The sequence below is a fragment of the Coccinella septempunctata genome, chromosome 5 (assembly GCF_907165205.1).
Source record: "Coccinella septempunctata chromosome 5, icCocSept1.1, whole genome shotgun sequence".
Classification (NCBI taxonomy): Eukaryota; Metazoa; Arthropoda; class Insecta; order Coleoptera; family Coccinellidae; genus Coccinella; species Coccinella septempunctata.
In genome coordinates this window covers 14,479,559-14,505,404 of record NC_058193.1, presented here as the reverse complement: position 1 = coordinate 14,505,404, position 25,846 = coordinate 14,479,559, and the positions used below count along the sequence as shown (strand labels likewise).

At 35.7% G+C, this 25,846-nt stretch overlaps 2 protein-coding genes across 3 annotated transcripts in view; one reads left to right on the top strand and one right to left on the bottom strand.

The window, feature by feature from the left end:
* Positions 1–25,846, top strand: part of LOC123312907 (aromatic-L-amino-acid decarboxylase) — a 602,665-nt gene that overhangs the window by 153,327 nt on the left and 423,492 nt on the right. Inside the window, exons 1-2 of one of the 2 annotated variants that reach the window (XM_044897483.1) lie at positions 784–1,087; positions 19,417–19,733. In XM_044897483.1, the coding sequence (XP_044753418.1) occupies positions 1,024–1,087; positions 19,417–19,733 (381 nt within the window). In that variant the 5' untranslated portion in view covers positions 784–1,023. Of the gene's footprint in view, positions 1–783; positions 1,088–19,416; positions 19,734–25,846 lie in introns of those variants that run through there. The other variant, XM_044897485.1, reaches the window with a different exon arrangement.
* LOC123312909 lies at positions 23,286–24,639 on the bottom strand. The gene is made up of 2 exons (XM_044897487.1): positions 24,568–24,639; positions 23,286–24,501 (listed from the first exon to the last, which is right to left on the bottom strand). Exon 2 carries the CDS (start codon positions 24,384–24,386, stop codon positions 23,775–23,777), a length of 612 nt encoding a protein of 203 aa, XP_044753422.1. The 5' UTR covers positions 24,387–24,501; positions 24,568–24,639; the 3' UTR covers positions 23,286–23,774.

Genomic DNA, 25,846 nt, shown 5'->3' with positions numbered 1-25,846 from the left:
ACAGAACATCGCAGTGGATGTTCAATGTCTCGAAATCTCTCACTTTTAACATCTCTGAGATGTTTTTGTGCTCGCTGGGTAGGATCTTGATAGACCGGAGGGTAATTCACCGAATTCATTTCGAAACCGTAGATGACAGAAACTGCTTCACCTAAAAGAGCAGACTTTAAGAGGTGAAACTTCTGAACGGGTGCCAGGGAACTGTTCTGATGCTGATGATGAATGTTGATAATTATTACTGTAGACTGTGGATATTGTAACGGTAGGTTCTTGCACAGGGGTTGATGAAAAAATTGATTTTTATAACCTTTTATTGTGGTAGAAATGTTTCGAAAAACTGAACAGTGGTGAAATAAATCTGCAACTAGGGAGAGTTTTCGTACTTTACGGAGTAAATTCTGAAAACTTGGTCCCAAAGGGCTCGCCAATTTATTAGTCTAAGTGCTCAAGAAAAAACGCTGTTCGAAGAATGAGCAATGTGAAAATTCTACGTGACGTATGTTTACTGAAGACAAGTTATCAGAAATTAATATTTGAATATGGGTGGAATAGGCAACCTGAGAAACATAACAAGGTATGTATGGGCGCAGGAAACTCTCAGATTATCCTTATTATCGTTACAATATTAAGGAGAAATCTAGGTGAATCTCCACTGGTCAGGTACCAGGTACCCTCCACAAGTAGAAACTCATCACCAATATAAAGTGATATCTTATTTAAAAATGAAGTATCGAACTTTTTTTAGGTTAGGTTAGGTTAGGTCAGGTAAGGTTAGGTTAGGTTTTAAAACGGAAAATGCTCTAGGTAAATATATAAAGAATACCTACTGAAGATCAAGAGAATAAGTGAATTGAATGTGGAGTTTATGAACTCACTTGTGGTGATTGTTTTTTTTTAATAGGTAAAACTAGTAGAAAGTTTCAGGAAAGAATATTAAAACACAAAGATTGTTTCATCGAAGACACTGAATATTCTACTGAGAATCTGTTGAATGAGAAGCACACGTTCAATGAAGGCTCCGAAATGTTACACATTCAAACTAAAAGTCAGAAACTGAGCCTTTTGGATAGTTTGGAAATTAATAACAGTAAGTTATCGTCGGATTTACTCTTACTCAACTAACAGATTGAGCTCAATTACTCCCCATTACTGAATTTATTAGTACTTTCGTCGATTTATTCGCTAACATAAATAAACAGAAAAATTATATAGAATTTTCGTGTTAAAAAAGGAAAAAATAAAAAACTTCGTTGAAATCTAAGGATAGATGATAGTTTCCGATCATATCAAGGAATAAAGATTTTAATAGAAAGTTTTTCATTTTTTATATTATTTTATAACCGATCCTCTGATTACTATCTGCTTTGTGATTGCTCTAACGTTTCCCGAAATTCCAATAATTATTAGCTCTCTTCTGATTTGTTCCTGCCACAAAATTGCTCCGAATGTTCCGGAAACTGTCATTACCCCCTCCAGATTCTCAAGAATAGAGTAAAATCCTTGCATCAAAGATTATAGAGTTAGGAAGACAGGAAACAGCCTCATATCGCTAGTACTAAAAACCGACTACGTTTTGGCCTGTGTTGCACACAATTGACAATCAGATGGCGCTGAAATCGTAGTGTCAAACTGTTAAATAACAGTTTTCTATTTCATAATTGAAGGGCGCGAAATTCGAATTCTATTCCTCAATAAAAGGGCGCAAAATTCGAATTCCATTCCTTTTATTAAATTCGAGTATAGACTTGTTCGAAACCAGAAAAAACATCCTGATCGACAAAACAAAAATAGGCCTTTGTTTTGTGATCAAGATGTTTTTTTTATCTAAACATTGTTGTGACTCAATTAATATTAATGAAATACTGTGTTAGATTTGCTATACTTTTTATTTGAAATATATAGACAAATTCGACAAATTTGAAGATTGTACCGGGCGTATTCAAAGGTCAGCCTTTTTTTAACGGAAGGTACAATGGGTGAAAATAATTCACTTTTGAAAACACCCTGTACACAAATAATTGAGCTCTGAATATAGGACACAACAGAACATGGTGAAATTTTATATATCAAAGGTGTTATTTTTACACAATACTTTTTTTCCAATCAATAAAATCAGTTGAATTTGTACAATTTTTATCAGAAATTAATATGAACAAATATTCGATACAACATATTTCAAGAATTCTTTTACATATTATTTACAGAATATTCAGAATCACAATTGAAAAAACAAATTTACATAGGTGTAACCTGTATGTCGGTAAAGATATGTAAGAATAACAAGTCAAGTCCAGAATGCGAATAACTTCATTAATAACATGAATTGCATATCAATATAATAATACATAGATCCAGCTTTACATAATAAAATTCAGTGATAAATTGAAATACGTGTATCTATTCTAATGTATAAAATTGTAGACAAAAAGCGACAATTCAGAAGATTTTCAAAAGTAGATTTTTTCGTCTGATGAAGGAGTCTGATATAGACTCCGAAACGTTACAAAGAATTATAATTTCAACGTTATTTATTTTGAGTTCATTGTCAGGCAACAATTTTTTCTAGTTAATTTGCTCCTGACAAATTAGTGCAAGAATTTACGCAGGAGCAAATCGTTGATTTCATTTTTAATTGATTTTGTTTCAGAGTTCCCTAAAAAGTTTATGAAGAGATAAAATTGTAGTGCCTGAATTGTTGAATATCTGACTGTCCGAAGCGGGGAGGCATTAAATTAATGAATCAAAAAGTTTGCGAGACATTTGCCCCAACTTCAGCATTCCATATTAAAAATATAGAAGAGGGTTCATTTTTCACAAAACAATGTGTAAGAGCCTAGGAGTACGGGTGCATTTTTTTTGGTTTCGAGAGAATCAGATTTGAAGTTGAAAATTATTTCCAAATTCGACCTGTTGGTTTCTCAAGTACTTTGTATTGCTCTGTCTTTTTCACTTGAAGTTTTGGACTTCATACCATCCTCAGCTTGTCCCACCACTTACTCATAGACAACATGGTGATCGTCAAAGTGAATCTTCACATAGACTAATTTCATCGAACATCAGAGAACAAATTTCTTTTTTCTGCTCAGTACCTCAAAGAATCTAAAATGACTCTACATATCCCAGGAGAAACTTTTTTACTGCAGTTCACCAAGTTAATGTCTTGACATACTGAAAATCCTCTTCACTTCAGAGTACAGAAAATAAAAATCAATCAATACTTATATTGATTGATTTTTATTTTGTTTTACTGGACTTATACCTTGACATCAACTGTATATAATTGAGATGAATAAATTTATGTTTATGTTTATATTTATGAAACTCATACAATGTGACTCTTAAGTCACATTGTATGAATTTCATAAACATAAACATAAACATAAATTTATTCATCTCAATTATATACAGATGATGTCAAGGTATAAGTCCAGTAAAACACGTTACAGAGAATACAGTGCGACACGATCATCGACAAACAACACAAAAAAAATTTTTCCTTTCACAGGTACGACTAGAATTTATGGGACAAAAATTCATCCATGGAGTAAAATGCATTTTCTTTAGGAAAGCGCCTTATTTTGCTTTTGAAGGCATTGTAATGTAGGGACGTCAAGCCATCCGGTAGTTGGTTATAAATTTCAGACTATTAAAAACGTGCATGTTTCGCGTTTTTTCCAGTCGATGTAATGGGGGTACATATTTGTCCTTGATTCGCGTGTTATGGCCGTGGACGGTCAAGTGTTTTTGGAACCTGTTTCCGCTCCTGTGTACATACAGAAGGCACTCCATGATGTAACAGCATGGGACGGTAAGTATTCCATATTTTTTTAAAAGTGGTCTACAGCTTGTCATTCGTCCTTCCCCTGCTACTATTCTGATAGCATGTTTCTGTTTTCGGACAATGCTTGCGGCTTCCGAGAACGCCCCCCAAAGAATGATGCCATAGGTCATCCTGCCGTGGAATTGAGCATGGTACACAATCGAGGCTTCTTTTTCTGCCAGAAATTTTTTTATATTTTTATCGCGAACAGTGCTGTCGAAAGCTTCCCAGACAATTCATTCACATGTTGTTCCCAAGCTAGGTTTCCACTGATCGATAACCCAAGCAGGGATATACTTTCTTTTTTACATTGTTTGGTGGTGATTAAGAGCTCCTTCGTTTTATCAGCGTTTTCACTAATTTTGTTGTTCCCGAACCACTCAACAGCATCATCTATGAATTTGTTCGATTTTTCCCGAAGTGAGCTTCCCACTTTATCTCTATTCATAAAAGAGACATCATCCGCGAAGAGAAGTACGTCATCCGCCACAACATTATGCACCAAGTCATCGATGTAGAGGGCAAATAAAATTGGTCCAAGCACCGATCCTTGGGGTACTCCACGAGTAACTTTACTTTTGGAAGATAACTTTCCATCAAGGTCCATTATTTGACTACGATATTGCAGGTAAGATTTCATCCAAGTGTATGTCCAAGTGCTGTCCCTCGGACTCCAACATACTCCAATTTGGATAAGAGTTTTTGGTGATCCACGCAATCGAATGCCTTACTCAAATCCATGCAGGTTAACGTCACTTCATCTGTGCTGTCTAGAGCCTCCATAATGAATTCCATTAACTGGATCAGGGCTGTTATTGTGGATTTTCCTCTCCTGAAACCATGTTGCCGACATGAAAGCAACATGCTTTTCTCTAAAACTGAGAGCAACCTTGTGTTGATAAGGGACTCGAATACTTTTGAAAATGCTGGCAGTATAGATATGGGCCTTTAATTCTCGTAGAGATTTTTTTCTCCCTTCTTATGCACCGGTGTTACCCTTGCCAACTTCCACTCATCCGGGAAATATCCCTGCTCGAGACAAGAATTTATCAATAACAAAATCAGAAGCAGATCGGTAAAACACGTTTTATTGATCAATAACAAAATCAGAAGCAGATCGGTAAAACACGTTTTATTGATCAATAAAACGTGTTTTACCGATCTGCTTCTGATTTTGTTATTGATTTCACAACACGTTTATGGAGAATTTCATTCACAAGAATTTATCAGTTGCGTGAGTGGGTCCACCAGGCTATCAATTGTCTCTTTAAGTAATTTCACTGAAAAGCCATAAATATCTTTTGAGGGTTTGTATTTCATAATATTCACCTTTTTGTTCTTCAAAAGGGCATCACACCCTCCTGGGTCGGTGTTTTGTTCATTCAATTTCTCTGCAATAGTAGTGAAGTAATGGTTCAGTTTTTCCTCAGACAGGCCAGCGGTGTTTAGCGCCCTCGTAGTGTTCTTTATCCTAGAATTTATGACCTTCCCTATCGACCGACTTTTGTTTTCCGATTCATCAAGGAATTGCGTATCTCTGTTTTTGATGGTATCAGTTACTAGTGGCTTCAGCTTCAATTTCATTTCCTTTTACAGTTTAAACGAATTCTCATCCCTTCTGACTTGAAATATGGTATGAGTAGCATCTACCTTATTTTATAGATCGATAATTTCAGGTGTCTCCCAAAGTTTGTTGCTATGAGCATTTTTCTTTTTTATTATTTTCTTTTCAGGAAAACATTGGCGGAATAAATCCAAAACAGTGTCGTGGAAATTCTTACACTGCTCACGAACAGAGTTCCCACTCATACATCCCCAATCAACAGCTTTAATTTTGTCGCGGAACAGGTGAGTATTATCTTCGTTCATAATGCGGATAGTCTCATATTCTGTTTTTTCAGGAGGGTTAGTCATCGGAATCTCCAGCTTTTGTCCCTTATGGTCCGAGAAGTGATAATTAATTGTCTGCGCTCTATACATCGTACTATTCATATTAGTAAATATGTTGTCGATGCAATTTGCAGATGTTAACGTAACACGGGATGGCTCACTGAATATTATATGTAGACCATATGACAGAAGTATTTCTTGTATTTTTATTTTATCGCCTGTTTCCTCACAGAATCACACATTAAAATCTCTCGCTATTATAATATGTCGATGCGATTGATTTGAAATGTAGTTGAGGGCTTCATCAAATTTTTGCAGGAACAAATCGAAGTCGCCCTTTGGGGGCCAATATATGCACAAGAAACTAGTATTCGTGGATCTCTCTAACACAGCACACATTTCAACATGCTCCTCTACCGTCATTTCCCTTATTTCAGGTATTTGGGTTGTCTAAACGTCTTCTCTTGTTAGTATAAGGCTGCCGCCATGTTGTCCTTTTTTACGAGAGTAAGCACTTGCAACCTTATAAGGTAGTTTGTAGTTTTCTGAACTTAGTACAAAGTCTATTTGATCTAATAGGAAAGTGTACCCATTGTGTGAGTTCAGATTTAAAATAAAATACGTAACGAGGGTCTCAATCTCACAGTTTTATTTCTCGGAATTACGACCGGTTTCGGGATGTCTAAACGCATCCCATCTTCAGGTTCCTAAAAAAGATTTTTTTCTGAGATGTTACCCAGGTAACAAACTAACAATAAGAATACCAACCTGTGATGGACTACAGTTACAAACTAGGAACTCGGTTACAAAATTCAAAAATTCAAATATACAAATAAAACAAGCATACATAGGAAAGGTGTTTACAAAATGGTGGTTTTATGACGCAGCAGTAAAGATAAAAGTTTAGAGCGCTATCTACATTTTCGTATTGTAAAGGAGACAATAAACAACAGATAACTACGCATTAAGAGTAGGAAAGAAGACTGAGAAAAGGGAACTACCTTTATATTCTGTTTGGACGTTCAATGATGTCCGGGAGTTAATTTTATATCTCATAATTTCCAAATTTTCCAAACAATTCAGTTTACGGCCTTTTTCCACAAAATGGACGACTTCGAAACAATCATCGGTATCAAGATTGTGGTTGGTCTCAAGGATATACTTGGCAAATAAGGACTAACATGAATTATTTCTAATACACCTTAGGTGTTCCTGCTTTCTAACTTTAAAATTTCTAAAGGTACGACCAATATATACGGCACCACACTCACATGATAGTTTATACACCCCCGACCTATTTAAAATCGGGACTTTGTCCTTGTTATTAATGATTATATCTCCAATTGTTTTATCAACTTTAAATGAAATAACACAGTCATCAACCTTCGACAATGCATTCTTAATTCGGTAGGCGGTTGGATCTATGAAAGAAAGAGAAAAGAATCTTTTGTCCTCTTTTTGCTCTGTGTCATAGTTTGTTAGTGGAAATATCTCATGTGAAAGGGAACGGTTTCTGCACTTTTGAACAAGTTTGTCAACTAAATTTAAGTGATATCCATGATTAAAAGCGATTTGTTTTATAATCTTAATTTCATTATTAAAAGAAACATTGTCCAATGGTAAGCTACAGGCTCTATTAACGTAGCTATGTAACGCGGCTACTTTATGTGAAAAAGGGTGGTTAGAATTGTTGTCAATGATAACTCCTGTGTGGGTACGTTTTCTATATACACTCACTTTCAAAAGTTTTGCACCCCCCCTGTAGTGGAGATAAAATAATCAAGATTCACAACAAATTGTTACTGACAACAACAGAAACTTTTTGACCACCAAATTAAACGATAACATTACGAAACAAAAAATTTTCTTGCGTTTAAATATCGATTTTGTCAAATGTGTGCCTTTCTGCGGACCAGTAGTTTTTCGTTTTAAGTACCGGTTAGTTCAAAAACTGTGTAATATGCCCAGAAACGAGTTGTCTGAGTTTGACAGAACTAGAATTATTGCTCTCTGGCAAGGTGGGCTCTCACGCCATCAGATAGCCAATAGACTAAACATTATTCGAAGCACGGTTAGCAGAACGATTAGGCGCTATGAGGAAACTGGTGGAGTGCATAATAGACCTCGAAATGGTCATCCTCGTGTTACCACGATTCGAGAAGATCGGTATATTGCCCAATCAGCCCGTAGAAATAGGTCAGTGACGGTACCAACACTCAGGTCGGAATTCCAAAAAGCCCACAACCGTGTAATTTCATGTGCTACAATTCGTAGAAGAATTTAAACATCAGGATTGCGGTCCAAAAGTCCTCTCAGAGTTCGTTTATTAACAGTTCGTCACCGAACCGCTCGTCTGCAGTGGTCGCGAGCTCATCAAAACTGGCATTTAGAAGAATGGAGGAATGTGCTATTTACAGATGAGTCACGGTTTGGGTTAGTAAGTGATGACTACCGCTTAAGAGTTTGGAGGGAACCAGGATGTCGAAATAGACCTGAGAGAGCTATTCAAGTTGCTCCTTTTCGCGGTGGCACTGAAATGTTTTGGGGAGGCATAATGTTTGGAAGAAGAACGCCACTAATTCACATATCCGGGACGTTGACTGGTGCATATTGCCTCGAAAATATCATAAATCCTGTAATTATACCCATGGGTAATGAATTAGGGGCTCAATTTATCTTTATGGACGATAATGCCAGGCCACATAGCACTAGAGGTGTTCAAGAAGCCCTGGAAAACCAAAACATTATCAGATTAGAATGGCCCGCGATGTCTCCTGACATAAATCCTATAGTGCATATATGGGATCATGTCTCCAGAGCCGTTTTCCGTCGAAATAATCCACCACGAAATTCACAAGAACTTATTGTAGCTGTTACCGAGGAATGGATGAACATTCCGCAGGAAATAATCAATAATTTAATTTTTGGAATGCCTAGACGAGTGAATGCATTGCTGAGCAACAGAGGCTCAAATACTGCATATTAGTTTGCTCTTTTATTAATTAACTTTTAATTTTCCGTTTAAATTTAATTTTTGTTTTTGCAATTTTTTATTCCTAATTTGTATTTGTTGTTTCAACTTCATAATTTTATGAAATGAAATTGATTTCATTTTATTTCTGTGAAAGCCTTTCATTATCCTTGAACCCGAGGGTATCATTTTTTTTTCAAAGTTTGAGATAGCCTTAATAATTAGGGGGTGCAGGACTTTTGAAAGTGAGTGTACTTCGAATTTATGTTTACCTTCTACGTTAGTGATTGTGAGGTCTAGGAAGTTTATTCTCTTATTTTCCTCTATCTCCATGGTGAATTTGATGTTATCATGTTGGTTATTAACTAAGTTCAAGAAGCTATGTAATTCTGAGATGGAGCCAGTCCATAAAAACAAAATATCATCCACATACCTATGATAGTAGAGGATCAGTCTTCTAAATATTAAATTCCCTAATATGTATTTAGTCTCAAAGTAATTCATGAATAAGTCAGCTAAAAATGAGGCAACAGGTGAGCCCATAGTCAGACCATCTTTCTGGACGTATGTGTTACCGTTAAACGTGTAAAAATTTTGCTGAAGGCATATTCTAAAAAGGTTCATTATATGCGGTAAAGCTGTGTCTGGTAAGTCACTGTTCACCAGGTTTTCTTCCAAAATGACCAGGAGTTCTGTTGTTGGAATGTTCGTAAAAAGGTTCGTTACATCCCATGACACGAAGAAACCTCCTTCTGGGATTTCCACTTCTTTAATCTTGTCTGCAAGGTATTTAGAATTGGGGACAGTGTACTGGAATTGGATGTTTGTGTTGGCTCTAAGATAGTTGTTAAGCCACTTTGCTAGTTGGTATGTGGGGGAAGATATAAAGGACACGACTGGTCGAATGGGCATCTCATCAAAAACGTCTGTTTCGATTAGACCATAGAGTCTGGGGATCAGTGTGTAATCTGGTGAAAGAATAGATGACGTCCTATCATCTATGATCTCACATCTTTTGATGACCTCTTTAACTTTTTTGATAAATGTTGGAAGTCTGGCATTGGCTTGTGTAAAATTATTGGATACCAGGAATTGTTCGACCTTCTTGATATAGTCAGTTGTTCTTAGAATGACAACTGTGTTGCCTTTATCAGCCTTAGTAACTGTGAGTTCATTAGAAGTTAGTTTATGTTTAATGGATCTGATGGTTTTCAACTCTTTATAACTTTGGTAGCCATTGGGGGGGTTGTTAATTTCTCTTAGACGTTCTCTCAAAATTCCCTTGCATTCATCTCTCACAACTTCTCTCGATTCTGCTCCCAGGGTCTGCAAGATACTCTCAGTTTCTGCAGCTAAGATTTCCAAGTTTTTCAACTGTTCACCTTTGTTTTGGGTTTTGGGTTTAAATGTAAAACCTTTACTGAGTAATTCGTTTTCTTCGTCAGTTAAAGGTACACCCGAAAAGTTCAACACTGGGGGGTAAAAATTTACCATGGAGATAGAGGAAAATAAGAGAATGAACTTCCTAGACCTCACAATCACTAACGTAGAAGGTAAACATAAGTTCGAAGTATATAGAAAACGTACCCACACAGGAGTTATCATTGACAACAATTCTAACCACCCTTTTTCACATAAAGTAGCCGAGTTACATAGCTACGTTAATAGAGCCTGTAGCTTACCATTGGACAATGTTTCTTTTAATAATGAAATTAAGATTATAAAACAAATCGCTTTTAATCATGGATATCACTTAAATTTAGTTGACAAACTTGTTCAAAAGTGCAGAAACCGTTCCCTTTTACATGAGATATTTCCACTAACAAACTATGACACAGAGCAAAAAGAGGACAAAAGATTCTTTTCTCTTACTTTCATAGATCCAACAGCCTACCGAATTGAGAATGCATTGTCGAAGGTTGGTTACTGTGTTATTTCATTTAAAGTTGATAAAACAATTGGAGATATAATCATTAATAACAAGGACAAAGTCCCGATTTTAACTAGGTCGGGGGTGTATAAACTATCATGTGAGTGTGGTGCCGTATATATTGGTCGTACCTTTAGAAATTTTAAAGTTAGAAAGCAGGAACACCTAAGGTGTATTAGAAATAATTCATGTGTGTCCTTATTTGCCAAGCATATCCTTGAGACCAACCACAATCTTGATACCGATGATTGTTTCGAAGTCGTCCATTTTGTGGAAAAAGGCCGTAAACTGAATTGTTTGGAAAATTTGGAAATTATGAGATATAAAATTAACTCCCGGACATCATTGAACGTCCAAACAGAATATGAAGGTAGTTCCCTTTTCTCAGTCTTCTTTCCTACTCTTAATGCGTAGTTATCTGTTGTTTATTGTCTCCTTTACAATACGAAAATGTAGATAGCGCTATTAACTTTTATCTTTACTGCTGCGTCATAAAACCACCATTTTGTAAACACCTTTCCTATGTATGCTTGTTTTATTTGTATATTTGAATTTTTGAATTTTGTAACCGAGTTCCTAGTTTGTAACTGTAGTCCATCACAGGTTGGTATTCTTATTGTTAGTTTGTTACCTGGGTAACATCTCAGAAAAAAATCTTTTGTAGGAACCTGAAGATGGGATGCGTTTAGACATCCCGAAACCGGTCGTAATTCCGAGAAATAAAACTGTGAGATTGAGACCCTCGTTACGTATTTTATTCTATTTGATCTAATTTGTTTTTAAGACTCTTGGCGTTTAAATTCAATATCGCATCAGTTTTTAATTTATTCTTCTTTTTTGCCTTCAGTACAACGTCATCAGCAGCTTCCACCAGTTGTTCCCTGAAAAAACCCGAATCTCCTAATGACTACCCCCGCCGGCCAGTTTTCATCTAGCAATGACAGATCCGCACCAACCTTGAACGACCCGGTATTAGCGGTAGCACGCTTTGGGAGTTTCTCTATAATAAAATGTTTCCCCGGAAACTTTTCTTTGAGGTGACTTTAATATGGACTTATTTACATTCTCGCCTACATGCCCCACGTAAAGCCATATACGCTTCGGTACTCCAGAAAAATTCGCCGAGCCTACGCACGTTCCAGTTACTCCTACATTTTTCTTTAGCGGCCTATTTCTATCTTTTCTCTCATTTACAGTTTGTGCATTTTTATTACTATTTTCAGCTTTCTTAACTATATTAATAGTTTCCTGAACAGCGCAGGTTTCAATTTTTCTCACTGTTTTCTTCTCGGGATGTTTGATACCTTCATATTATACAGGGTGTCCCAGACGCCGACGTCAAGCCGAAAAAAGCCGATAGACCAAGTCATGATAGTTATCAGAAAAATATTAAAAAAAATCTAAATTATGTATTTTAAAAATTATTGCCATATTAAAAAAAAACGAGAAAATCTACACACTGTGATGGTTTTTTAACTCCGGTTACTACAAATCTTCATTTATTTACAATTTTATTTTTATTATGTAATCTTGACTAGTGCTTCTGTAAGCTGTCGTCAAAAATTCAAAGGTAACTACGCCAGCTTTGAAGAAAATGACACTTTTTGCCCAACTAAGTATGCAAAATTAATACTTCGCCACATTTAAACTGGCTGTACTGAAAAAAAAATGTACTACGCTAGGTGGACAAGTTACCTTAAAAGTTGGCGCATTTAATAAGGATTCCAAAATATTATGACATTTGCTAGAAAATTTGACAATTAGACTTGGACAATTTTTTTTTGTAAAAAAAACCCAATTTCAAACAAAATTTTATTACTAGATTTGACTACTAGATTCTAGTTTGAGTGACACGGAGAAGTGTAAGCGAGACAGAAATCGTATTTCCAGGTAGTTCAGGGCACCGCAGGCCAATCAATGACTCATTCTTATTTGCTTCTAACCAACCAAAACCAATCCTTAACTTAAAGCAAATAAGAATGAGTCATTGATTGGCCTGCGGTGCCCTGAACTACCTGGAAATACGATTTCTGTCTCGCTTACACTTCTCCGTGTCACTCAAACTAGAATCTTGTAGTCAAATCTAGTAATAAAATTTTGTTTGAAATTGGGTTTTTTTTACAAAAAAAAATTGTCCAAGTCTAATTGTCAAATTTTCTAGCAAATGTCATAATATTTTGGAATCCTTATTTAATGCGCCAACTTTTAAGGTAACTTGCCCAACTAGCGTAGTACATTTTTTTTTCAGTACAGCCAGTTTAAATGTGGCGAAGTATTAATTTTGCATACTTAGTTGGGCCAAAAGTGTCATTTTCTTCCAAGCTGGCGTAGTTACCTTTGAATTTTTGGCGACAGCTTACAGAAGCACTAGTCAAGATTACATAATAAAAATAAAATTGTAAATAAATAAAGATTTGTAGTAACGGGAGTTAAAAAACCATCACAGTGTGTACATTTTCTCTTTTTTTTTAATATGGCAATAATTTTCAAAATACATAATTTAGATTTTTTTTAATATTTTTCTGATGACTATCATTACTTGGTCTATCAGCTTTTTCCGGCTTGACGTCAACGACTGGGACACCCTGTATATAACTTAGAATTCTCAGGAGATACATTTTCGCTCTCTGTAATATGTTTATGATCTGTTTCAGATAAATGTTTGTTATCTTTTTCGATTACAGATGGCGCCGTCCTTTTGTTTTCATTAACCCTTTCAATTAGAGTTATGTACTCTTTCAAAAATGCTATTTTGTCATGCAGCTTCTCGATCAAATTGGATTTTTCCTCAATTATGCGATAAAGATAATTTAGCTCTTTTCTGTGATCATTGCTAACTGACGGAATCTCAGGATCTATCACTGGAATATCTTCGCTACAGCCCTCAGAAATAATCTCATTTTCTGTTGTCTGCATTTCTCCCATTGATTGTTCGAATAACACTCCATTCAATTCAGTAAGGCGTATTTTCAGTTTGTGTATTTTAAGATCTTTATCCTGGCATTGGCATTTTTTTGAGGTTAGGTCTTCACAACAAACAATTTGTCTTTCTGTCCCCACATATAGTCCACTAATTTTAAGAATACAGCTCGGGTGATATGATTTGCTGCATTTAGCCAATTAGATAATAATATGCGGTATTTAACTTTTCTGTCATTTCTTTTGTTAATGGAATTTTTGTCCTGTTTTATGGATATCATCTCATCTAGTAACTGTTTTTTTTTTTTTTATTCACATGCATACCTAATATTCCCACTGAGCCAGAATCGAAATTGAAGGAATGAAGACGACTTCTTACATGTTCCGCTAGTGCCGTATTATTTTCCTGTTTGTTTTTTAAAGGATTGAGGATTGAGCGAGTCTCTTTTGTATTCAGAAATTCGGTCCTCAAGGTAGCGGCTAGTTTGACCAATATATGTGGCCGGATAGTCGTTACAGGATATTTTATATACGATGTTACTTAGTAATTCTTTGGGAGTTACTCTTTAAGTTTAAGTAAAACATTTTTAACAGTATTGTCAGATTTGAAGGCAATATTTATGTTTAATTTGGTGAATATATTTTTGATTTGCTCTCCTAGATTGCCAATGTAAGTTATTTCGAAATATTTTTGATTTTTTTTTTCCTCTTGTGATCTAGGATGCTAAGATTAACTCTTTTTCAGAATTTCTTTCAAGAATTTGGTAGAATAATTATTTTTTTTAGAATTGTTTGTATTTTAATTATGTTTTTCTCGTGGAATTAGAATCACAAAATAATTCACTACCCTTTCTCGATACTTTGTGGATCAGACGAGATAATAATATATTAACAGACTGGTACCAGAAACCAACTTTTTCCGGCAGAATACTCAAATTCAACTCAAAGCACCATATGGCACAGAAAATAAACATAATTAATAATTTAAACCTAGAACTCTCAAACTTTCCGATAATGAATTCCACGAGAAAAACATCTCTTCTTCTTCTTCTTTATCTGCCTGTGGTTATCCAGTGTTGGATATAGGCCTCCCCGGGCCTCCCCTGTTCGTCTCCATAATTCTCTCTCTTGCGCCATTCCTGCCCAGTTAAACCCTGCTGTTTTTTTTTTGGTGTAGCAGGGGGAAAATCTGCAAGACAGACGAACCACCCTCTCCTGAGGAGGAACAGTGTGGGGTTTCTCACTCTCCTGAGCTCGAGACCCACTAAAAACCCTCAACTGCTTCTTGAATTTTGGTTGCGGGCATTTGCCAATAAACTGTTCGTCTCTTGGTCGGTTTTCTTCTCGCACACTATCGTGCTGAGATTTTTATGTTTATCCTCTTTATTGAATTTTTCAATAGGTTTCTGTTGTTATTTCAATCTCTTCCTAATTGATCTCTTGGTCTCCTTCGGTAAATTCGCATTCTCCTTTTGTCTTCCTCTGGGTCGTAGTCCACTAGTCTCCTGAGTTCTTGATTCGGATGGTTTCTCGCTGTTTCGAATAATTTCTCTGCTTTTCTGTTCATGAATTCCGTTATGGTTTCCCATTTCAGGTCCTTATAAATCTGTCTATTCCTGATAAACCAAGGTGCATCTATTGCACATCGTAGCAGCTTGTTTTCAGTGGCCTGAATTCTTTTGATATGGCTCTTTGCCGCGAAACCATAGGTAACTGATCCATTAGTCAGTTGAGGCCTAGAAACGTCTTTGATTATCTTCAATTTTGTCTCTTTCGACATGTGGCTTCTTCTTCCTATCAGGATAGAGTCTATTCATCGCTGCTTTCGTTTTGTCGATTCCTTGTTTGATATGTAAGTCCTTTGTCAAGCGTTATTCCTAAATATTTGGCTTCATTTTTCCAGTCGATTTCTTCGCCATCAACATCCAGTTTCGTTGCGGGTAGCAGTCTTCTTTTCTGTGGTAATATTGCTTGGCTCTCTGTCCATTGAGCTTAATTTTCCACTTTATGCAGCAGTCATTTGTTTCGTCAATCGTCTCTTGAAGAACTCGTTCTATTACTTCTGGGTTGCGGTGTCTAGTTGCTATGCCTGTGTCGTCAGCATATAACGTTAGCATGGTTCTTGGATTTTTCGGAATATCGTGGATGTATATGTTGTACAGAAGTGCCCCAAGTACTGATCCTTGGGGTACTCCAGCCTCTATATCTCTTGTTGAGGAGCATTCTCCTCCCACTTTCACGTAAAATCTTCTATTTTTGAGATAATTCCATATAATTGTTGTTCTGTTGAATGCTCTCTTCCGAATCCGAATTGTTCTGGTGGTATTAGTTTCAGATTTTCGGTTTCCTCATTTAGCCTCGTGGCGATAATTCTTTCTACTACTTTTCCTAACGCCGACAGTAGACTTATCGGTCTGTAGTTTTGTGGAAACTTCTTCTCTTTGGATGGTTTATTGAATACTATGACTTCTGCTGTTTTCCATTCGCGATATTTGTTAGAGCGGCTATACCTTTTCTAGGTAATTTCTTTAACATAACATTCGTTATTTTATCGCTTCCGGGAGCTTTCCTCTTCTTCAAACTTCTAATTATTTCCCTGATTTCATTTGGCGATGTTGGCTTGTCTAATTCAGCAGTCGCTGGTAATTCATCCATTTCTTCATCATTTTCTTCAACCAGTTCTTCCAAATCTTCATTATCGTCGTCTATCCTGTAATTTATTCTCGATTCTCGTTCGATCGAGTCCACCAATGCATCTGCCTTATCAGTATTGGTATACGCCATTCCCCTGTCTCAGTGTAGGGGTGGAATTTTCCTCTCGTAGGCTTTTTTGCATTCCCCAGGCAAAATGATCGATTGTATTCAGTTCTTGAACCCTTTTGTTCCATCTGCTTGTTCTTAGATTTTTCAGGGCATTTTTCAGAACTTGGCTATGTCGGTTGAGGTTCCTTCTATTCAGATCATTTTTATTCATCCGATATATTCTTCTGAGTCTTCGATTTTCTCGTTTAAGTTCTTTTACTTCTTTAGGCATATAGCCATATGGATGATTTGATGCTGGTCTCTTCACTCTTCTCGTGCTTTTTTCGTAAGCTTTCAATATAATCTCTTCCGGTTTATCAACCGCACATTCCAGATCGTCTGGAGTGCTTATTGTTGGAATTTCTGTTATTTCCGATTGTACTAAATGGCTGTATTTAGCCCAATTGGTTTATTCTCTTATTTCCAGCAGTTTTTCTCTTGGTTCTTCTCCAATTGTCAATTCCACGGGATTGTGGTTTGAGGTTCCATCTTCCAAAGTTTCAATCGAGAATTCTTGAGTTATATTTTCCAATATCGCGATATCTATTACATCTGGTATTCCTCTACCAAAAGCAAGATATGTCGGTAGCTCTGGTCCAATCATTATGGCATTTTGTTTTTCGGCGAAATCCTTGAGTTTTTTGCCATTTCTATTCTCTGTTATGCTGTTCCATAATGGGGATTTACAGTTGAAATCTCCGATGGAGATTTTCGGGTTTGATCCTTCCAACATGTTGTTCATCTCTTCTTCCAATGAATTGTTTTGTGGTGGCTTATACGCCGAGGTTATTTCGACTCTTTGCCGATTTAATTCGGCAACAATCGTCACTTTTTCTGTTTTTCCTTGTGTTGCGTCGGATCTACTACTAAAGTAGTGTTTCAGATCTGTTCTCACCAATACTGCTACTCCTCCTATGGTGTTTGTAATTCTGTCACATCCATATGTTCCATATGTCGTCTGTTCCGGTTTATTCTTGTTTCCTGTAGGGCTATAATATCAGGTTGTTGTTTTTGTAACCTTCTTTTTCTGTTCAGCTGATTTTCGGGAATTCTTCTTTCTGGTCACCAACTTGAACTCGCTACATCCTTTGTAGCTAGCTGGATGGCCCTCTTCTCCACATAAGACGCATGTGGCATTTCTCTTTTCACCTTTTCTGGTGAGTGTGCAGTCATTGCTGCTATGACCTGAGCACTTCACGCATCTCCACGGGAAGAGGCATTTGTTCTGTGCATGTCCGTACCTTTGGCACCTAAAGCACTGGCTTGGACTTTCAGGCCTCTTTTTGTGTTCAACCACAATACAGACGTTGTAGAGTCGCTTCACTTCGAAGATTTCCTTTTTCTGGGTTTTAACTAGGTAGAGAGGTATGGGCTTCTTCGTCTTGTTCGATGTCATTCTGGACACCTCAGCGTCTGATATTCCCTGGAATATCAGGACGTCCTTAATCAACGCAAGATCAGCGTCGATTGGTAAATGCCTAATGACGGCATATATCATCTTCTCCTCCTCCATTTGGTAGGTACAAAATTCTTTACCAAGCTGCTCGAAGAATTTTGTGATTTTTCTAAAATCATCTACGGTTGACGCGATGATTTTTACACCGCCTTTAACTACAGTTGCGCGGTTGTAGTCTATCCGTTTTGTGTAGAGAGCTTTAGATATCTCTACCCAATTTGAGGTGCCCATCATCGTGATGGGTGGAATTTTATCTCTTTTAGGCACTTCCGTTGCCTTCTTGACAGTCTCCTCATCAGAAGAGGAGCTTTCTTTTCGCGCGCGTTTAGTTGGGGGCGCGTTTGGGGCCTTCGCAACCTGCGTTGAATCATTTTTCCTTGTTTTGGGTTGTGAAACAATTCCTTTAAGGAAATTATTTTTGGAACCCGCTACCGGCTTTGTGATTGCGGCGTAAGTGGGCGATTTCGGCATATTATTGCGGGTCATTTCCTCCCTCAAGAGGCGCATCTTATTGACTAACTGTGACACAGTTTCAGTCAATTTGACAATTTGAGCTTTCAACTGCCCATTCTCTTCCCTGAGCTTTACAAGCTCCTCGTGTTCGCCGTCCTTCAGCATCGGTCGCTTCCATATAGAAACCCTCATTATCTGAGGTTTCCGACATGGTTTCATACTCAGATTTCTCAAAATATCAAACAATTTGAAAATAATTAAATATTCAGGAATCTTCACTGAAATAGTCCAATATAAAACTATGGTATAAAGCCAAAAGTTTTCTACGCTATGAGAAAAAGTCAGAAAAAAGATACGAAAAATAAGCTCACCTGATGTTTTATGCAGTATCAACGATCAAGAGTCAAGACCTGGGCACTGGCAGATGAACAGCAACTTTGAAAATTTTAACAAATTAAAATTCCGATAACAAATATAGAACCTACACAAACTTCACAGACGGAATCAAATATTCCGTAGCTTGGCTAGTGGGCACTTTCACTTCGACTTTCTCTTCCGCTTTCACTTTTATAGCACTATAGCACGTCTGCTCTTGTCAAAATCTCACTCGGGACTAATAGAAAAAGGTTTGACGTTGACTGACCCTTATTCCTTACCGGCACGCGCTACTGAGTATTATCGAGTAAAACAGAGCGCCACCTAGTATGAAACGAGAACCGATGCAATCCCCACCAGATCGCAACCCAGACGAAGACAATAGCATCTGTTTTTCTTCGGTGGAACGTTCTCTATTTAGTGGCCCTGACGATGGCAAATTGGCTCAATTCATATCGTAACACTTGCTGATATTCATATCGGCGGGTGGTATGCATCTGAATTAATTCTTGTTATTTTATTCATTTCCTTCCTGTTAAGGCATGATCTTTCTAGTTAATGTTTATAATGGGTATTTTTGAACCCATGATTGTTCATAAATTAATAATTAAACTAAAAACTGAAAAAAAAAACTTTCACTTATATGAGTCATCATCAATCATCAATCACTGTAACATGTCCAGGTGGAAAAAGATGAACTCATATCAGTGGAAATCATGAAATTCAGTTTTTGAAACAATTATGGAATTTCATCTAGTTTCAATAATAATTAATATTTTATATTTCAATTTTATTCCCAGATATGAACGGACAAGAATTCAGCTATTTTGGCAAAGAGATGATAGAGTACATTAAAAATTATCTGGAGAATATTGAGTCTCGAAGGGTGACACCAAATATCGAACCAGGGTATTTGAAAAAACTAATCCCCGAAGAAGCTCCTGAACTTCCCGAGCAATGGAAAGACATAATAGAAGATATAGAGAATAAAATCATGCCTGGTGTGACTCACTGGCAGCACCCACGATTTCACGCCTATTTTCCTTCGGGCAATTCTTATCCTAGTATAATGGCGGAAATTTTGAGTGCAGGAATTGGATGTATTGGATTTTCTTGGGTAAGATATTTCGTCATTTGCCGTTTAGTTAATAAGAAAGTTTTTTCACATTGATGTTTGTGTCAATCTTCATCTCAAATTTAGAAGCAAAATGGAAAAATATTGAAATTTGATCTACCTACTAAGTGGATAATCAATTCGGTAGATTCAATTCATAAGCTTGAATCAAAAGGACGTTCAGACGCCAGAAGAAGGGAGATTCATGTGTTCATGGAAACTCCTACTGAAACACCAGAAATCTTTTTTGTTCCTCGTTGTGAACTAACAAATTAGAGTTATTCTAGGAACATAAGTTAACACAATAAGGTGGCGCATCTAAGAGTAATCTAATTGAAAAAATCGAAATAGGTAGTTGACAATCTTTTCAAATGAAGGACTTTACTAAATGTTGATTTAATGTCGAGGATAAACTCCCAAATTACTGCTTTTGTACGGGGTGTCTCGAATAAGAACCGAAAAACCCCATAAGTAGTATCTAGAGGCTCTAGATTCATATTTTTCAAATATGAATGGAAATTAAAATCAATGTAACTCCTGAACGGAATAATCGATTCATCCGAAATTTGAAATGAAGATAATGTCCATGAGGGTCCAGAAAACTGCAATCAAATATCATTCGATTTGCAGGACCGTATCACATAAATTTGGACAGTTCTTAAAAGTTCGCTCTGTTCAATGAATTTCATGATTTCTTCGATAGCTGCGTAAACTGTAATGGAATTATTTACGAACCGAATATCAGGGTGGCTCAGTGCTTCTTCTACAAGCCGGTTGGCCGAAAGGGAACAGTCCATTATTGTTATTGAGGGGAGGAATGTCACTTCAATAATTTTGACGTTTTGAAATTAAGTTGATACCTAACTATTGTGAATATTTTGCTGGAAAGAATTAATTCAGATAATGAAAATGAAGTATTATGTACACGATATGACAAGCTGCTAATGTACCATACAGAATTTATTGCCCGAAAATTTGAACTAAAATTTTTATAGCATTGTTATGGGTAACTATTGAGATTTGTCAATAAAGTTCTTTCTCTGTACTTGTATCTTAGTATTTATTGTTGAAGTCGTAGATAAAGTATACAGGGTTGGGATAAAGTTTGGCACCGAATTAATATCTTTAAAACAAAACGGGCGATATTTTTTAAATTTGGCAGCTGAGTGTAATGGACCACAATGCATCTGATGAGCATATTTTCATTAATGAGATACTTCCGGTTTAACCGGAAATGACAAAACTTTTTTTATCTAAATGGGACACCCTGTATATTTCTGCAGATTCTGAAAGGGCACCTTGTTTCGGATCTGTCCATATCGGGTTCCATGTAAAAATTATCTGTAAAAAGAAGAAATTCAGTCTTTTTGTACTTTTGGGAAAAATCCATTCAAATAAATAAATCGTTGTTATTTGTATTAATAGTGAGAAATAAAATGAAATACTTTGTATTAGATAACTCTTTTTGCTTTTTATGACGTATTTTTTATGAAAATCTATAAAAAGAAGAAATACAGGTCTTTTACTAGTAGAAAAAATTTATTGAAAATAATTAAAAAAAAAACTTTTTGAATGTTCGAAGTGCTTGCCATTCACCTCCTGACAATAAATTTCAAAATTACCGTCCGTTCCGTTTTGAATATGTTAATTTGGTGCCAAACTTTATCGCAACTCTCGCCTACGGCTCGCGCTGCAAACTTCATCTGCGTGAGTTATGACCTACATTACCGCTCGTTGAATAATATACTAATAATTGCATCTAATGTTGTGGCCATTCCAAAAGATTTGTCTACCTGTTGAAATGTCTTCAGTAAATGATCTTCTAAGTTGGTTTGTCTGATTTATATATACGGAAAAACTCTTCGTCTTCTTTCGTAGCACTTATCGAAAATCATCAGCACGTGTTGGGTGGAATTCAGCTTCTTTTTCAAAAAGAAAGAAAACTGAAGTGCTGTTCAATTCAAATAGATTGAATATCATAAAACAAAAACTCAGAGAGTGGACTGTATATATTTGAATTTATTAATTAATTCCCAACACTGGATGAAAAGGATAAGTGTCCCCCAAAGCAATAAGAAAATTCTTACCTTTATGAGCAACTTAGATGGACCTTGATGATGTCTCCACTATCCATGATCAGAGTGATCGAGCTCGACAAACGAACATGGAAATGGAGGATCCTTGGAGTCAGGGTTGCTAACAAATGGATCACACTTATCCTTGTGTACCCTCTGAAGGCTACGCTACTGGTAACAATGACTTAAAATCACCACTACGTATCGAATTTATTTCCGATGTTAAACTCGAAAATATCGGAAGCAAAAAAACGATTTTGTGGTTGAAACCGTTTTAACATGAATATTGAACTTAAATAATATTCAGGATTCAATTAGAAGCTTTTTGAAATATTTATTATTTTAATTTAATTTGGAAGCAGAATTAACGATGTGATATCGAATTAATCTAATCTTATATTGAATTGGATGGTAGCAAACATGTGTCGTATTTCCTCTTCGTCAAAGATCTCGGGGTTTTATTGGATAAAAAATTGTCTTTCATATAGATGCGGTGGTTAGAAAGAGTTTCGGGATGCTCGGTTTTGTTTTAAGAATCACCAAAAATTTCAAGAACGCCCTCACATTGAGAACACTGTATATTTCTCTCGTAAGAAGCAGCTTGGAGTATGCTACCCGAATCTGGAACCCTCACTACCATAAGTATATTAACAGAATAGAACGTGTTCAAAAAAAGTTCATCAAAAGCTTGAATTATAGATTTAATCCGAACAATTCACCTAGAGATTATGGAAGCTCCTTAATTGAACACAAATTTTTGAGTCTGGAAGGAAGGAGGGCGCTGCTTGATGCTATGTTCTTGTACAAGATATTAAATAATTTTTTCAGTTATCCGTGAGCGTGTTCACTATAAATGTAACACAGTATCCTGGTCGTATCAGAGGTTTGTTTTGGATCCCTAAATCTAGAACTAATCTTTATTATCATTCGATTTTCCCTAGAATATTGCGGTTTTACAACTGGCATATTAATGATCTTGACCTTTTCAATCTTAGTTTGGGAACATTCAAAAAAAGGCTGTCGACATATCTGTTCAGAAATTACATGTCTTGATTCCGAAAAGAATTGATTTTGGCTATTCTTATTTTTGTTTGATGTGCAGTTTTTTTTTCTAAATTGTCTGTTCGTAGTTGGCTCGATGCTTTGTATAAATTTTTTGTCAACGTTTTTATCATAGAGTGTGAAATTATTTCATAAATTGTAATCATTGTGAACCTCTGTTATTGGATTTTCTGTTGAGGTTCCTGTTGTAGAAATGAATGAATAAATAAATAAATAAATAAACGTGTTCCTATCATCTTAAATTTTGAGTTTCAATTTTTCTGTCACTTTCGAATTTAGAAGAGTGACATTTGAAACTGAATCTTAAATCCCACATAATTCATCATTATTTAAGAACACTCTCAATTTAATCAGTGGCAAACCAATTTTTCTTGAATCGGTTACAGTTTCATTCAATGTATTCTGTACCCCAACATTATTCACTGTCCTTATAATACCATTCACAATCTCTTGCTTTTTATTATTTTTTATTTTTAAATGGCATAAAGATTCTGGATGTAGTCGCCCAGGAAAACCATTCCTATCACAAAATGAGCATGGTTTCTTTTCATCTGCTCCTTTTAAAGATACTTGTTCATTATTTTGCTTCATGCTTTTATTCTTGTTAATTCGACTACTGTAATTTTTGACTAAACTTTCCAACTTTCTTAATTCACCAATTAGTTTCTCAAAAGTCTTAACCTCTGATCTATTAATTCTATCCTGAACAAAAATTGGCAAATTTATCGCAATCAAATCAATCAAAATGTCGGTTGTTCCGATTCAGCAACAAATTTACCTTTTGAAAAACATAATCAACTAAACTTCCACCCATGTATCTAAATGAATATGCCTCCCTAAATTCATCTAAACTCGTTTCACAGAAGCTATCCAAAAACTTCTTCTTCCAAGTTGCAAAAGAATTGTTCTAACCTAATACTATTAATTTAGAAGCAAACCATTCTTTAGCTGTTCCTCCGAGAAACAAACGTAGAGTCAGTATTTTGTCTGCATCAGCTTCTACTCCACATCGAGAGCATTGAGTCTCAAAGGTCTCCAACGATGACGTAACTGATGCATTTTTTCCATCAAAATTGTTGAGAACGAAGTTATCCTTTATATCCTTGATATCCTTCTTGTTGCTAACAGAAATATTCATTTCTTTAATCTTCTTCAGCAATTCTGAAAGCACTGTCTGTTCTTTCTCAGGTTTTGTTTCATATACAGGTGAATATGTCAGCTGTAAATACTCCTCTTTGGAAATCACATCTCCATCGTCATCGAAATATAGTTGCTCTAATTCAGTAGTAAGTGGAATAACACATGCGCGGAATGATCCCGTTGTTTTTATTGAACTCAAAATATTCTTCACTTTCTGAACAGCAAAGAGTGCACAATGATCACTTGGATTCTGTTTGTCAGCTGGTATTTCATAATACATCTTCGTATCAATATTTTGGATCCATTTGAACTTGAATATATTTTTCTTACTATTTCTTGGTGTTTCAAGTGCGATACAGATTCTCATGGAAAGAGGCATTTCACTCAGCTTACCTACTTCTTATCTCACGATCAATAGCCTGAGTTTTTGATTTATAAGAATGTAAAAAATTCTTTATTTTTTATAAGAAATAGGTTCTTCTGATGTCATTAACCTGTAATGGATACAATATTTCAAATATTATCTACAAACTAGCATAAACAAAGTTCCAATTACTGACCTGTAATGGAATCAAAAACAATGCTATATCTTCTACCAAGTGTAAATTAAATACAATGAATCGAAATGAAATATTCAATGACAGAAAATTGCAATTTTGAAATTAATTGAGTCAGTCATACGCACTCTATAAGCTGCTATAAAAAAGAACACAAAAAATAATAATACAATGGTGGTTTTATTAAAAATAACACAATTTATGTTTACATATATACAAGAATAGTATAAGGAACAAAAGAATGGAAAAACTAAAATTTAGCCAAACAGTAAAAACGAAAGTAAGCATGAAATATCCTAACGACATAAGATTAAACAAATCCAAATCACCCAAACAGTTACAGCATCTAATTACCCTGCATAGAGGGGAATTCATCGAGCTATTGGTATACGAAAGGGAATATGGAACATTTCACTACTTCTAAGAACTCTGCACGGAACATAGAAAGCTATTGACTAAAGAAAGATTGGCGAATCCAAAAATCTAGACGCCCTCTGCCGACTGAATTCCGAAACTACTTTGTCAGTACTGCAAAGTCAAAATAAGTTTTGTTTCTTATGTTTTCTCTTATCTCACGTTGTCCAACAAAGTATTATAATTATTATTTGGAGAGGTTATATTGGGATTATTGTCTGGGTTTCTGAATAGAAATATTGATTCAGAAAAAATATTGGAAAAGGTATTTATACCAATGCTTTCAACTGGCAGGAGTTAGGTTGAACGATTTTTCTTTGCGAGAGTTTTCTGCTAAATCCAATTGACGATTTAGAAATACAATTTCATAATTTTCATACTTCCAAATGAATGCTTTTTCTCATCTGTGAAATTTGTTCCATGAGCTTAATCATATTTATGTCTCTTGATATTTCAGTATCAAGAATACCTATATCATAACATGGAATTGAAATATTTTAAAAAGAAACTTCCACATAAACGCTTTACTTATCAAGATGCTTATTTTCTACCTCCTTCACAAACTCAGTATATGTTACCTCAACATTATTATCTAGGTTTACTTCAAGAAAGAATCTGTGAAATAATAGGAATTGGATCACCAATATCATCGCTCGATTTTATTCCACAATTCATCCCTTTCAAATGATGTATTTCCAAAGAATGTTTGGTCTTTCTTTAAGAAACTAAATCAATCAATTCACTTCCAATAATTTAGATAAATATCTTGATTTACTAGAAAAACTCTGTTAGGCCGTACAAATCTTGAAGAGAGTACTGACAAACGTCAAAGTTTATTTACATTTCGCAGCGCCCTCAACGGTAATTG